The 16,786-nt window shown below is 36.6% G+C and overlaps 1 protein-coding gene across 1 annotated transcript; it reads right to left on the bottom strand.

The window, feature by feature from the left end:
- Positions 1-168: 168 nt before the first annotated feature.
- On the bottom strand, positions 169-6,740 carry gid8a (GID complex subunit 8 homolog a (S. cerevisiae)). The gene is made up of 5 exons (XM_062998333.1): positions 6,676-6,740; positions 3,871-4,018; positions 3,004-3,200; positions 1,317-1,514; positions 169-532 (listed from the first exon to the last, which is right to left on the bottom strand). The coding sequence occupies exons 2-5, from the start codon at positions 3,989-3,991 to the stop codon at positions 359-361; spliced, it is 690 nt and encodes a 229-aa protein (XP_062854403.1). The 5' UTR covers positions 3,992-4,018; positions 6,676-6,740; the 3' UTR covers positions 169-358.
- Between the last annotated feature and the right edge of the window lie 10,046 nt (positions 6,741-16,786).

Raw genomic sequence — 16,786 nt, 5'->3', positions numbered from 1 at the left:
CAGGCCCAAATGTGTTTAAAACAGCAATGTACAAGTCAACAGATAAAGGGAACGGACTACACAAAATGAAAGTACTTAATATAAAGTAGTTATGCAAATGAAATGGTAAATCCAACAAATGCATTTTCTATTTTGAAAATAGGAAACCAGCAAGTTAAAATGTTTGGTTATATCTACTGTTTAATAAGCATATCTTCTCTGAAAAATAATACATTATATAGTTAAGTTAGTGGAAAAATGTATTCATATATACGATTATATATTTATTTATTTTTGTTCCAGTCACTGACTGTTTATAAATAGTGGCAAAACAGTATAATGTCCATGGTGTTGACAGTTTTTTTTTTGTTTTGTTTTTTTACTTTGGGTCTTCAATTGTACCCTTACTGAGGTCTGTCATTTTAGGATATTTGACTTTTTTCTGGTCCAGTTCATTCTGTGCCCATAACAACAGCTTCAGCAGTTTTGCCAGTTTTGGCGTTGACTCTCTGTTCTCGTAGTCTAGTACCGCCTGATTCACCTCACTCCAAACCTATGAAAAAGACAAGTTGTTTAGGATTTAAAACTGGATTTTCTGTACACAATGATGCCACCTTCTGGACTTCAAGTGAAAAACATTACATATAGAACCATGTACAGTATATGCGTATAGCATAAGGCACACAGAATGGGCAGATTTCGAGTCCAGGCTACAAACTTTTTTTTTTTAATTCACGTACGATGTTCATTTTTATCTCCAGCAATAAACTAGAATATTTTATTATACTTTGTCCCAAATGTTTTAAACCCTCCTGCCATCTAGACCCGAGGTCATACTCATGTGTGATAACAGTAGATACCTTGTGAGCACCACTTCCAATTTCGGAAATACTTTGACCCCGTCGTCTTGCTGCAACGATTTGGCACTTACCCAAATCACTCAAGCTGCCCACATTTGCTGCATCCAACAAATGTACTACAAGTAACTACTATTAGACCAACATTAAATACATCTCTGCCTGTGACAGGCTCAACTTTTATGAAATAGATAAGGCCATGCACATTTTTGGGGGTGGTCATAATGTTCTCGGTATTCAACCTGTTTATGCGTTATAACAATTTACCCTAGTAAGTCTGTCATGAATATATTTAAATATCTACAGTTGTTAGTGCACATAGCTTAACACTTCTTGTATATGGGTTAAATGGGCTTCCTCCTGGTCGTTTTTGGCAAAAGCTAACTCAATTTACTTTCCTAATGGGCTTATAAATAAATGGGAGAAATTGTCCACTTGTGTATTTACATACAAAGGCTTACAGACAGACAACACTCTCACCTTCTGCCGCTGCATCATGTTAAGTAGGTCTCCGAAAGGTGACTCCTCAGGGTTGTCGAAAGCGAGCAGGGCCAGAGTTCTCTCCATCTCAGTTAGACATTCCCTGCTCTCTTCGCCCTGTTCAGCCAGTTGTGATTGTGCAAACTCGAGTGCAGCCTCCGTCTCTCTCAGACGAATCAGCTCGATCAAATGCTGCTGCTGCAAGAGCCAGAAACACATTTTTAGTATATCGAGCTCTAATAAAGGACATTTCCTCACCCATGATTATAGATTATTTACAGATGGACATAATTACATGTAAGCAGAGAAGTTATGGTTTAAGATGTTCACAATAGGCATCAAAAATACACTGGTTTTAACAATTTAAACAGGTTTTTCTGCACTTTGTGTTGTCTATTTTCCCTATAAAATTATTTTTAACTGGAGAAATCAAATTATCCATTGCACTTAGAAAAGCCCAGCCTGCTTGCTATTACATTCCTTTTCCACCACATATAAACCCACTGGTCACTTCTTTACATCCGACAAAGTTCCCTAGGAAATTATTTGCATCTAACTTAGCAGCAACAGTTAAGGGAAAGCCCTTTTTCAGAATGACTGTGCCCCTGTGGACAAAGCAAGCTCTATTACGACTTAAAGAAAATCCAGTGAATTCAGTCCCACTGAATAGTTTTGGAATGAACTGGAACATCAATTAAGGTTTTCTTGACCAACAGTGTCCAGCCATACAAATGCTCTTCCATTTTGACTGAATGGGCACAGATTCTTACAGATATATTTCAAAGTCTTGTGAAAAGCCTTTTCAAAGGAGTGGCTGCTGTTGTAGCTGAAAGGATCACACAGAGGTCACATTTATTTTTAAACTAAAATGTCCAGCAAGCTCATGGTCAGGTGTCCAAATACTATTGGCCATAAAGTGTATGTGGATACATGATGACAAGATAGTTAGACATCCTATTCCCAAACTATGGACATTAATACAGAGTTGGCCGATTCTTTGCAGCATTAACATGATGTTAGTTTGTGTTTGTGGGAATTAGGGTTTTTGTTTAGTCAGAAGAGCCTTTGGAAGGTCAGGCACTGATCCTAGACAAAAAGAGTTCAATGAAGTTGAGGACAAAGCTCCATGTAGACTACTGGAGATTCTTCACACCAAACCATTAAAGGGGCACAAGCATGCTGGAAACTTGCTGGACTTGCCAAAAATTATTAAATTATCATTTTATAATTATAAATATAATATATTTATTTATAATTACAAACAAATATTTTATTTTCTTGATTTTTTACATTTGTTAGCAACAGGCATGGATAAACGCCAAAATTAATCAAATATGAGGGAGGTCTATATACTTTTGGCCATAAAGAGTATTTTAAAAATGTTATATATGAATTATTTGGAAAATAATTAATTATTTGAAAAAAATAATTTCCATATGAATCCATATTTATTTAGCCCACAATTATTCAATACTTTTTACTGCTATAGAGGAAAAGCAAAAAAAATTTAAGCACCCCATGATGACATATCCTAAATGTACTGGCATGTCATTGTGACATCAAAGTGGATTGCTAACAGCACACAGCAATCAACCACCACTCCTGAGATTAATAGTTGAATATTTAAGCAGTAAAATAAACAAAATGCCTATCTATCCATAACAGTCCAAAACAGTAATGTGTTTACCTGAAGGTGAAAGTACAAGTATCGGTTGGTGTCCAAAAGCTCTGGATGAAGACTGTTAATGAGAGAGATAGCTTCCTGTATCTGACCTTTCAGAATCATCTCTCTGATCTTTATCCTCTCGTCCAGTGAGTCCAGATCCACACTGGGCTCAATGCCAGACTCTATCCGGAACTTCTCTGCAGCCTCCTTAAATCCCTCTGTAAACAAAAATGGCATTACAGATCTTCTTGAAACTGATCTTCATAAAATAACATGAGTCTGATCATAGTGGTTTAAATGAACTGCCTGGAATGATGCAATGTCTCAATACAGAGTGCATCAGCTTTAAAGAGGCTGGGCTACATATAGCATGAAGCACTGTATAGCAATAATGAAAAGAAAATGCACAATTATAGTGCATTAATGTATTTAAGAATTGGTTTAATATGAGCATTGCCGTTTGTGTCTGTTAATGCAATGATGTGCGAATTCTGTTTGACCTGCATTCAACTGAAAACAGTACAAGGATAAACATTTGGTTTCAGCTGGACAATTCAGTATTTTCCAATCCATTATTGTATGGATTGTAATCATTATTGCATCATTATTGTACTGTGCTTCATAACTCTCCCCACATCTTCAATTTGAGACAGGTCAGGACTGCAGACAGGCCAACACTTGCACTCCTCTTACTATGATAAATGTGAATATGGTTGATATTTGCTGTCATTTTATGGAGTCTTTGTGTTCTTTACAATGAAATAAATGTTAAATAAAAACACCTGTACCAATAAAGACCTGTTAAAGTTTACACTTTAGTAATGTGTGTTTTTATTTGCATTTTCCTTACTGTCCCAACTTTAAATAAAAATACCCCACTATACATACCAGTTACTAAATAGTTCATGATGAGGCGGTTCATATCTGCTCTCTGAATGTGCACATTGTTTAGTTTCTCCATCCATTCCTCTTTCGTGATGTCTTCTGGCTTTTCTGCATAGCTCATCATGGATCCGTCACCGGAGAACTATACCTCCTATAAAACAGCCATGAATTTATTGTCATCAGCAAACAATCACAGCTAATAAGACTTGACACAATTATTCATTATATCTTTATAAAAATCTATTTTCATCGAAGTATATGCTATGACAGAGTGATGCAAGAAGGAGTGTGGGGATTACAGAGCTTCAGGCTCCTGGAAACCTGCATTCAAGCCTTAGATCCAGTACCTTGTTTTAAACACTATTAACCAACACGAAAAGGTCTAATACCTGATATTTTATTCATTTAAAGCAGTAACCCGGAGACAGGCCTTCTCTCACCCCATTACAACAATTACAAGCAATACTTTTGACCAAAAGAAAAAAAAATCAAGATTTTCTGATGACTGAATGAATTGATTGGTGACAGTTGTATCAGACTATGGCAAATCTTGATCAGTAATATGTTTGTGAATCAATGCAGCCATACTGTAATTTTAATATTTGTAATTTAAAACCATAGTATTTACCAGCAAGTTAATTTTGTCTCTTTTTGAGTGGTGGAGAATAAAGAAGAAATCTGCATTAACATTTCTATTCACCCAGATATACTAAGACTGTCAACAGGGTTTAAGAATGGATGTCACCGTTACACCATTTTTTCTAAATCTATGAAAAAATACAAATATATACCATGACAATCTGCAAAGAAGTATTACTATTTAGTACTACCAATATTAAAATTGTTTTATAAGTGACCAGATATAAAGGAGATGTGGAAAGCTGATTTGGACTTTAAAGTATTTTTTATTTTTAGCATTTGTTTGAGTTCTTTACATATCATGCACTTCACAGCAGTTTAATATTTCAACTACTGCAAGACAGATGTTTAATTTAAAAGTGGATGTGTTGGCCACAAATTCATAAACCAACCAGCTCTATTTAAGCAATAGAACACGAGAGGGAGTGTGTTATCGCGAATAACATCACGGCTGTGATTCGGTCGCAGGCACGAGCCGAAGGCGAGCGCCGTAGATCATCTCAGCTGTGATGTTATTCGCGATAACACACGACCTCAAGTGTTCTATTGCTTAAATAGAACTGGTTGGTTTATGAATTTGGGATTTATGTTCCCTGTCTGTGTCGCTGCGTGCGCGTTTGTGTGCATGAAGCTTGTCGTTACTGGCAACGCGTCAGCGGAGTAATACAGTTGTGGTGTGAAAAGGCCGTGCTGTTATCACGAATATCAGCACGGTTAGAACGCTTCTCAACCAATCAGACTGTAAGGTCGGAACTAACTGTTGTATAATGCAACAGTAATATGAATGAAGACGCAGTATTTGATGACTATTCATATTCTAACAAACTGCATCTCTGTGTGTTATAGCAACTGCTCCGCACATGACCGGTATGCTCTTCAGCGGGTGGTTAAAACCACCCAACGCATCACCAGCACCCAGCTACCCACCATAGACATCTACTACCAACGGTGCGTGGGCAGAGCAAGAAACATCATTAAGGATGTCTCTCATCCTAACTGTGGACTTTTCACCCTGCTTCCATCTGAAGCATTTGCAATACTTATATACTCTATTTATTCTCATTTATTACCCATTCATTTAGCCACTTTATTCACCTTTCATTAGTAATTATATACTAGTCTATACACTGTACAATCAGCATTACCTGTATCTTTACATTGTGTCTCCTTATTTTACTTATCTGGTCACTTCTGCACTTTAACTATTATATGTAAATTATCTCTATCTTGCACTTCTGGTTAGATGCTCCTGCATTTCGTTGGCTCTGTACTTGTACTCTGCACAATGACAATAACGTTGAATCTAATCTAATATAAATATATTTAAAGAAACTGAATAAGTGTATTTCCCTTGTATATATTTGATCAAATGAAATTGGTTTAAAATGATTACATCTAAACATGGTTTGTGTTGCTGAGGTGAGTCGTAAACAGTCTGTAAAATTAAACTGACAATAAAACAGCTACTCCACTGTCTGTTTTACTATAATATAACTGTAGTAAAAGAGCAAATGGCTTTTATTTCCCAAATCCTAAAGTGATCATGTATATATAGCGGCCAGTCAGGGAGTGATGATAAATTCCCAAATACTATAAGTGTATGAAATTCTTCCTCTTTTCTCAGTATATAGAAAGGGCTGTATTTAAGTCTGCGGTCCTCAAATGTGTGATACAGATGAAGTTGATTAAGATTACATGTAATTTAAAAGGCTGGTTGTGTTAAAGTACATAAAATAGCCGATCAACACCGACTGACCGACTGAATGACTGAATGAATGACTAGTTTCAGCAGTGTGGGGGAAGCGAATTCATATTTTCGCGGTGTTTTTCTCTTTGTCTTTCAAATAATTACTACCTAACTTAGCCGAAAATCAAGATAGTTTTATTAAAAACTCGTTAAGCGAAGGACAGCAAACGTATATGTTTTTAAAATGACTCCATAAACAATGGAGCTATTTTTGTTGTCGGTGTTGGGAAAATAATGGCGGCCTCATGAGGAAGCAAAACACTCGAGCCTGAAACTTGCATGCAGCTTTTTTCTTCATTTTAAACAACAAAAAATGCTTAAATTCCTCAACATAAAACATAAATTCAGTAAAGAAATATTATAATTATAACTCCGGTCTGTTGCTACATTTCTAAAACATACATATTTTAATAAATACTTACAAAATTGTTATTGGCGATGGCTGCGGGCCTGATGCTTGAAATCCCGCGATAAAACAGCATTCAGAACGAGACTTTAGGTAAGCCCGTGATTTGCCAGTACAACAATGTCAGTTGCTGTGGCAGAGCTACATGGGTTGCCAGATCAGTGAAAAACAGATACAGTATATCTATAGAACTGGTCGCGGTATCGTCAGCAACCTTATGCCCAATAAAGAATATTTATTCTTTATATTAATGGTGCTGAAATAAAAAGAACTGTAACTACACACTAACAAATATACTAAAAACGGAATAAGTTGCTTTTTCTTGTATATATTTGATCAAATGAAATTGGTTTAAAATGATTACATCTAACCATGGTTTGTGTTGCTAAGGTAAGTCGTAGACAGTCTGTAAAATTAAACTGAAGATTCAACCGTAAGTCCACTGTCTGTTTTACTATAATATAACTGTAGTAAAAGAGCAAACAGCTTTTATTTCCCAACCCAAACCTTAAGGTGATCATGTGTATAGCTACATGGGTTGCCAGATAAGCAAGAAACAGATAAATCTATAAAACTGGTCACCGTTTCATCAGCCACCTGATACCCAATAAAGACCAGTTAGGCCTAAAATTGGTCGCTGTGAGATTCATTTTTTACACACACACACACACACACACACACACACACACACACACACTAATTTTAGTAGCTCTAGTTGGCCTGACTGCATGTCTTTGGACTTGTGGGAGGAAACTGGAGCAACCAGAGGAAACCCACTAGGACACATGGAGAACATGCAAACTCCACACAGAAAGGACCCTGGGAAATCTAACCCAGGCCATTCTCGCAACCCACTGTGCCACCTGTTTTAATAATTTAGTTGCAGAAAAATAATTTTTGCAGACATATTATCTCTACTTTCAGGACTTCTTTCACAAAAGTACATTAAACTACAACTGTATATTACCATACAGATGATCAAGCTACCACTTCCTCTACCATTAAATTATTCATTTCGGCACGGTGGCTCAGTGGCTCAGCCAGGAGGTCCTGGGTTCGATCCCCAGGTGGGGTGGTCCAGGTCCTTTCTGTGTGGAGTTTGCATGTTTTCCCCGTTTGGGTTTCCTCTGGGAGCTCCGGTTTCCAAAGACATGCAAGTGAGGTGAATTGGAGATACAAAATTGTCCATGACTGTGTTTGACATTAAACTTGTGAACTGATAAATCTTGTGTAACCAGTAACCAGTGGTGTAACTACAGGGGGTGCAGAGGGCAGGTGCACTGGGGCCCATGGCAAGGGGGGGCCCCTCAATGACATAACCGCAACCACCCACCTCACTGCCCCCCCATTGGCTGTACATATTATGGCAAGCCAAACAGAAAATATATAGCAAACACTGATATATATGGAATAAAACAGATATATACATTTGTTGAGGGGACCCAAAATGTTTTTTTGCACTGGGGCCCATGAGCTCCTAGTTAAGCCACTGCCAATAACTACCGTTTCTGTCATGAATGTAACCAAAGTGTGTAAAACATGACTAATTAAAATCCTAATAAATAAATAATTTATTTATTAATTATTAAAGTCATCTTCAGTAACAGATTTATCTTTGCTGTACAGAACCACCTAGGAATATGGGACGCAAGGTACCTCCTGGACATGGCAAAACACTTTTTAAACATCCGTTTTTTAGTGCAATGGTTTTATTCTTGTTTTGTAATTAATTTTGAGTCATAAATGGCATTGTATGACAATTTAAATCATAATAAAGAACAAAACACACACAAACACAGAATTAAAACAGAAACCAATTCTTGGAAGACCTGCGTCACTAACGCATCTGTCCCTGAGCATCTGTCCATGTGTGGGATGTGGGAACATTTTGCCTAAGATTGTTTGATTACCCTGTATATGTGCTCCAGAACCTGGGTCTGCATTATAATGTGGTTCTTGGCCAGCAGCAGTGTGGCGATCTTGGACAGTTTCTTAGTGCCCGGACTCTTAGTATTACATCCAGCAGATAATAGAGAGCGGCGTTCATTTATTGTCAAATCAGGCACTTTATTTCTCAGAGGAAGACCAGACTCTGTAGTAACTTCAGAAAAAAATGTATCTGGGCTTGGGACTGGCACTGAGAGCGCATTGACAAGTGCACCCCCCAGTGGCTAGGCTGATCAACCAATCCTCCAGACAGTAATGTCTGCCTAGACACTTGACAGACCAGTAGCACCACTGAGATTTGAACCCTGGGTCTTAGCAGTAGTGGGCTATGTAGACTTTTGTTGTTTTTCACTTAAGACTGTTTAATAACTTTAGGGCTATTAACAACACCCCCCTTCCCGCACACAAACACATTGTTTTTTGGACCCAGACACTACAATCTGCACATTCTTTTCTCATTTCTTTTTTGAATGTATTTATTGTTACTTATTTTTTGTACTTTGTATGTTTCACTGTGTGTGGATTCTGAAACTTTGTTTTGCAAAGGTCACAAGTTGCACACAGTTGACCTTTATAATTGAATTTTATGATAATTATATTCAGGTCAATAAAACTAATCAAAACATTACATAAATCTCCTTTTCTTTGTTCTCCAAAAATTAAATTAAATGTAAAAATGAGAAGATAAATTTACTGTAATCAACACAAAACCCACTAATAAATGTCAGCTGTGGAACACTGTGCCCTAACTCTGACGTTCCTGAGTTTCCTGTCATTCTTGTTTATTTACTTAATTATTTCAATGTGCCCTAGCAATGAAGTAATTAGAATTGTTTGTGTAGTTGTGTATTATTAGATGGTATAAACAAATAAAAAAATGATTTAACATATAAAATCAATTCTTTAAATCATAATTCCTTATCTCTTAAAAATATGCCATTTCTTTATAATATCCTGTGTGGTTTGAGATGAATGTAAATCAGAAAATAGCTCAGGTAAGGTCATTTGTGATGACTTTGTTATTGCTCTTGAAAAAAATTATCATAATGTTCAAATCCAAAGGATTAAGGGATTATAGTCTCTATAATCTCTACAATAATATATGGATTTTACTGTTGACAACACACCATAACAAAATATTCCCTATATGTCTGCTGTTTACAGTGTTTTAAAGTGGTAAATTGTTATAAAGTGGTTAAGTGTAAAGGCACTATATAACAAGGTTTAGGCAGTTCGAGGGTAATAAACCTCATAATAAACCTGATACCAACTCTGTAAACATTGTATAGATTTTAAGCTAAATTTATTCAGGTCTTTTTGAGTGTAAGTTTTAGTTTGAATGATTAAACCACATTTTGTATATGGTTTATTGTCATGACATAAAACCTTTTTGTGCTTAATTTCATTATTCTTCTTCGAAATAATGCAATATAACATTTAAAACACATGACATCAACAACTTAGACAAGAGTTTAAACTATCAATTCACAACTTCTATAAACACACGTAAGACATTACCTCCAGAAACATAAGGAATGGGAGAATATTTGCCAAGAACCATCAAAAATAGAGGAATTATTAATGACATGCAGAAGAAGAGGCTAAAAAAGCATCATATCAAAACTGTATGAAGCATTACAGGCGGATTCTAAAGATAATAATAGAGAGGTCAAAGAAAAATGGGAGTTGGAGGCAAATATTATAATAACAGATGACAAATGGGAAGAATTCATTCATAGCAGGACATAAACTAACTAATAGTCCAACATGGAGGGAATTTGATTGGAAAATAAAAATGAGATACTTCAATACCCCTTCTGTTACATCAAAATATAGTAATACATCTGAGCTATGTTAGAGAAACTGTGGACAAGTGGGGGACTTGACCAATACATTTTGGGACTGCCCTAAACTATTAGAATTTTGGAAGTGTTTAAAAAGAGATTAACCAAATTTTAGGAATCGGATTTACATTAGATCCTGCACTATATACACTGATCAGCCATCACCTCTTTGTTTCTACGCACACTGTCCATGTTATCAGCTCCACTTACCATATAGAAGCACTTTGTAGTTCTACAATTACTGACTGTAGTCCATCTGTTTCTCTGCATGCTTTGTTAGCCCCCTTTCATGCTGTTCTTCAATGGTCAGGACCCCCACAGGACCACTACAGAGTAGGTATTATTTGGGTGGTGGATCATTCTCAGCACTGCAGTGACACTGACATGGTGGTGGTGTGTTGGTGTGTGTTGTGCCGGTATGAGTGGATAAGACACAGCGATGCTGGTGGAGTTTTTAAATCTCACTGTCACTGCTGGACTGAGAATAGTCCACCAACCAAAAATATATCCAGCCAACAGCACCCTGTGGGCAGCGTCCTGTGACCACTGATGAAGGTCTAGAAGATGACCGACTCAAACAGCAGCAATAGCTGAGCGATCGTCTCCAACTTCTAATAGAGTGGACAGTGAGTGGACACAGTATTTAAAAACTTCAGTGTCTGATCCACTCATACCAGCACAACACACACTAACACACCACCACCATGTCAGTGTCACTGCAGTGCTGAGAATGATCCACCACCTAAACCTGCTCTGTGGTGGTCCTGTGGGGGTCCTGACCATTGAAGAACAGGGTGAAAGCAGGCTAAAAAGTATGTAGAGAAACAGATGGACTACAGTCAGTAATTGTAGAACTACAAAGTGCTTCTATATTTATTGAGAATTTTGCTTTTAGTAGCAAAGAAAGCGATAACAGTGTGTTGGTTAAAACCTCAAACCCCCCCCCCCCCCCCCCCCCCCCAACATTGTGCAATGGAAAGATGTGGTTAAAAAGGTTTTTATTATGGAGAAAATTACAGCAAGATTACAGCTAAGATCAAATAAGTTTAATAAAAAATGGTTATCAATAATGCTTGAAATGCAAGAACTGTAGATACTTTTCTCTTTTCTTAATTAATTTTTATCTTCTTTTTTTGTGATTACGAATGCATCTCATACATGTTGGAGGTTGTATGTATTGTTTTGTGTGATGAATAAAAAATCAGTTAAAAAAGAACCACATGACATCAGATTATTCCACAAGATCACTTCTTCGGAAATATCCAGTTTATTGTAGGTATTGTTCACTTAAAATCACAAAAATGATTGTGAATTTTTGAAATGAAAATGAATTTTATGCCATCATGTCAACAATCCCAAAAAGTCATTCCTTAGTGCAGTGACAAGTAGCTGAACAAAAAAAAATTCTTATTCATGGATGGGATGTGTTGTTTTAGGCTTTTTCGGTCCCTGGTGTCCACTTTGTATCATACTTCTGCTTTCTTCACCTCTACTATTAATTACAAACAGGGGTGGTGGTTACAGATTGACTTGTTAGGCTGATTTGATTTCTGTTGAATAGACAATATAATAAATCACAATATTCCTCTGACTTTTGAGAAATACCCTAAATGAGGCAGATTAATTAGTCATCATTTTCAAATGCAAATGTCTGTGATTAGAAATTAGAGCCTCTGTAGGTGGGGGCTGATGGAATGCAATCAAGCGTGCTAAAGCAATGCATCTGTTTAATTTGGGATAGATGCTGTAATTTGTATCTCCTAATAGTGTTATTGTAAACAGTGTTCATTTCTGAAGTGATCAGTAAATTACATTTGAGTGCAAAAGTCTGCTCATCCTTTAACCAGGATTTTTAAGGAAGTTTAAATGATTACATAATTTAATGTATAACAAGAATGCAAATAGTGTGTTAAGTTTATTGAATGTCTGCTCTGAAACTAAAACATACTACTGACGTATTCATACCAATTTCATTTTGCAATTTCAGTTTGAACAAACAAGAAACTACAGGGCTCAGAACTCAATTAAGAGGACTGCTCATATCAAGAGCGCAGAATAGGGGGAGGGTGTAAGAGAACAAAGCATAAGAGAAATAGATGGGCAACGGGATGGGGCGTTGGAGTAACTAATATATTAATATATGGAAATTAAAGCATGCATAAGCGTGGCAGGCACACCCATCTGCACACACACAGATGCTGACACACCCTCAGAGCAACATTTGCGTATGACCTTCCACCTTGAGGGGGTGCCTGGCCTAATTTATCTCCTTGTGCTAAAGAAAGCATCATCTCAGGATGCATGGTGGGGGTAATATATACAAGGGAAACCTGATTATGAGGACTCTTAATGTCTTTGTGGAAATAAGCAGTAAATTTGCAGAATAGAATTTATATATTAGACTATGTGTCTAGATACCTTTTCGAGAAATAACAAACAAAAAGTATATTCAGATCATTTTCACTTCAGAAATACTTGGTGTTGTGTGTGTTTTATTACATTTAGAAAATCTGTCAAAACATTTTCAAAAACAGTATCCATTTTTTACAAAACGTATTATGTTGTGGTACACTAAATGGCCAAAGGAAGGTGGGCACCCCCTTTAATTATTTAGTTTAGATGTTTCAGCTTTACCCCTTGCTAACAGTTGTAAAATCAATCATATACAATAGATTATACACTGATCAGCCATAACATTAGAACCACCTCCTAGTTTTTACACTCACTGTCCATTTTATCAGCTCCACTTACCATATAGAAGCACTTTGCAGTTCTACAATTACTGACTGTAGTCCATCTGTTTCTCTACATACTTTTTTTGCCTGCTTTCACTCTGTTCTTCAATGGTCAGGACTCTCCCGGGACCACCACAGAGTAGGTATTATTTGGGTGGTGGATCCTGGTAAGAGTGGATCAGACACAGCAGCGCTGATGGAGTTTTTAAACACCTCACTGTCACTGCTGGACTGAGAATAGTCCACCAACCAAAAATATATCCAGCCAACAGCACCCTGGGCAGCATCCTGTGACCACTGATGAAGATCTCAAAGATGAGCAACTCAAACAGCAGCAATAGATGAGCGATCGTCTTTGACTTTACATCTACAAGGTGGACCAACTATGTAGGAGTGTCTAATAGAGTGGACAGTGAGTGGACATGGTATTTAAAAACTCCAGCAGTGCTGCTGTGTCTGATCCACTCATACCAGCACAACACACACTAACACACCAACAACATGTCAGTGTCACTGCAGTGCTGAGAATCATCCACCACCCAAATAATACCTGCTATGTAGTGGTCCTGGGAGAGTCCTGATCATTGAATAACAGGGTGAAAGCAGGCTAAAAAAGTATGCAGAGAAACAGATGGACTACAGTCAGTAATCGTAGAACTACAAAGTGCTTCTATATGGTAAGTGGAGCTGATAACATTGACAGTGAGTGCAGAAACAAGGAGGTGGTTTTAATGTTATGGCTGATCAGTGTATGCTTCTAACATTGTGGCAAAAGCCTAGGAAATAGTAACACTGTGCCCTTAAGCTCAAAGTAAGGTTAAACAATACAAAAGCTAAACAAGTTTGATGTGGAGGAACTCCAGCGGCCTGCACAAAGCCCTGACTTCAGCTTCAGAAGACACGTTTGGAATTAGCTGGAATTTGATTGTGAGCCAGGACTTTTGGTCCAACATTAGCGCCCCAGCTTAGAAATGCACTTTTGTATGTCCAACAAGCTCATGGTTCTATGTCAACATTACTTTGGTACAGAACCTTAGTGTGATATCACATTACATACAGTCTACCCTGATTAAAGGCTGTGCTCATGATCAGTGACGACTCTAATTCTGATGTTCTCATTTCCCAAGTGTTTTAAAAAATGAATTCTTAAAGCAAGCTGGCGCTTGCATGGCTGCCATGTGAGCAGAAAATATTACAAACAGATTTTCACAATACCCATAAATGCCCAGGATGAGAAAGAGATTATTGTAGTGCATTCATTTAAAAGCTTCATCCATAAACCTATCTGCCTGAAACAGTAATGCATTAAAATGGTGCAGTCTCTCTTGCTTTAAACACTAAAACACACCATTATTTGTAATTCTTACTTTGGTATTGTGGGCACTGCTATTTAGAAACGCCATTCCAGTGGTGCAACTTTACGAGTGGGAATTATAATTTGTGTCATTCAACTAGATTTATGATCTATAGAGGATAGAACCTGCATTTGCGAGGTTACCTCAATGTATCCTAGACTAACTGATGTTAATATTGATGGCATTTGTCTCATTTCACCTAAGAACCTATTTTGCAGACCTTCATAAAAATAGGTCTGTTTCACCACAACTGAAACTGGAAAGAGACAGTTTTTTTTTGGATAGACATATACAATTATATTTATTCCAAATCTAAGGGACAGATGCGAGATCCAACTCTTTCTAGTTATGGTCCTAGATCTTTATATTTATTTACACCCCAAGGAACACAATTTCTGCTATTCTGCTATTTTGCACTCTACAAATCATCCATGCTAAAGTATAGATCAGAATGGCCCTTATGCCTCACACCGCCTGCTGCACCATGGCCTGTTGGTGATAAGAAAAGGGGGGTCTCAGACTAGTTAGTGGGGGTAAAAGAAAAGCCCGTTGCCGGGCGACTGAATTATGGTTGCCATAGTGAATTTGAACCAAGCAGCTGAGCCAATCATCCGAGACCATGTGGGCCAGAGTGGGTGTCATGCTACTAGGAGATAGATAGACACGTGGGAAGAAGATTGGGAAACAGAGAATGAGGACGGTGGAAAGCAGGAGGGGGTAAGAAAAGCAATATGGGGACTAGGAACAGAAATCATTAGAAAGAAAAGATGAAGTTATTGTGCAGTTTTGTTTTACAAACTACTGATACAAAAGATCTAATACATCCAAAATCAGCTGTATTGTTTATCTTCTGCCAACCAAACAAGGAGGAGATCCAACAATATTTTTATTCCTATAAGATTTTAATTAAATAAAGAAAAGTTGTTAATAATCAATTTTACTTTACTTTATGAAATCATAACTGGATTACAAATTATACATGGTGTACCCTAGAACAAGGCAACAATCTAAAACTGAAAGATAAACCTAATTTGTTACATCTAAACACGTTAGGGAGAATCTGCAAACACCAGCTGATAAATTAGCCAGATTAAGAAGAGTTATACATGAAATAGGCATCCAAGTTATATAAGATAATTTTATATAAATTATTTTATACTTTTAAACTTGTGTTACAGCTCAGGGTTCAACTTTTTATTTCAATGTTTTTATATTATATTAGTGTTATTTGTAGTGTATAAGTGTCAAAAACAACCCCATTATTTTACATAAGCCTAAAATATATGCAAGTGTACGGGACCATAGAATGCATTACCAGGTTTCCCATATAACTTTATGGGGGAAAATACCTTGAAACTCAACGTCTTTTAAACTCAACACCAGTCCCAGAACCAATTGACGTTGAGTTTTAATGTACCACTGTATTACAATATAACATTTACGCTTTGTTTTACATTCATTTTTTGGCCTTAAATTATGTAAATTGTATGCAAACATCTGTGATTATATAAAACACTGTTTTGTTTTACAACATTTAACAAAATCCATCACAAAATATTCTTCAGCAATAACAACTTATTATTAGGTTGATTTTTTGGAATAAACAGAAAGAGGTGCTACATGGTTGAGATGTCACTTTCAGCATATTTCAGCATATTTTTGGCATTTTTGTTCTTAAACCCAAATAAATTGTAAGCGTCCCCTGTATAGTATCTTTATACTCATCTGTTATATTAAATAATTGTGTTTGTTTTGTGTTAGGTTAATGGACAGAAAGGACAGGGTCAAAGTAGTGAGGTGCTATTTTGATGTCACTTTCGTGAAATTACATACAAAAATGAAGTAAGAAAGTAAGTAGAAAGAAATTGTAAATAATAGGAAATTGAATTAAAATCCTGATGCATATTACAAAATTGTTATTATAATAAACAACAAGAAATTACATAAACACATGTATAAATCTGACTATAAAAATACACTATTTATAAAAATATGATGACACAGTCAAGCAGTAAGTAGTTTGATTGCTACACAACACTAAGGGCTTGGCCGTGTGTTTAATCCATTAGGTTGCTAATGTAAGACATCTTGCATGTTCTCTTAGTGTCCACTTAACTCACATTTTCTCCAGGTACTCATCTGTTTTTCCTTCTCAAAAGCTTGCCAGTAGATTTACTGGCTATTTTAGATGGCCCTGTATGAATGAATAGATGAATAGGTGTCCAGTGATTTTTCAGACCCATCAG

The sequence above is a fragment of the Trichomycterus rosablanca genome, chromosome 7, assembly GCF_030014385.1.
Source record: "Trichomycterus rosablanca isolate fTriRos1 chromosome 7, fTriRos1.hap1, whole genome shotgun sequence".
In the NCBI taxonomy this organism is placed as follows: domain Eukaryota; kingdom Metazoa; phylum Chordata; class Actinopteri; order Siluriformes; family Trichomycteridae; genus Trichomycterus; species Trichomycterus rosablanca.
This window is presented reverse-complemented; position numbering and strand designations above follow the sequence as displayed.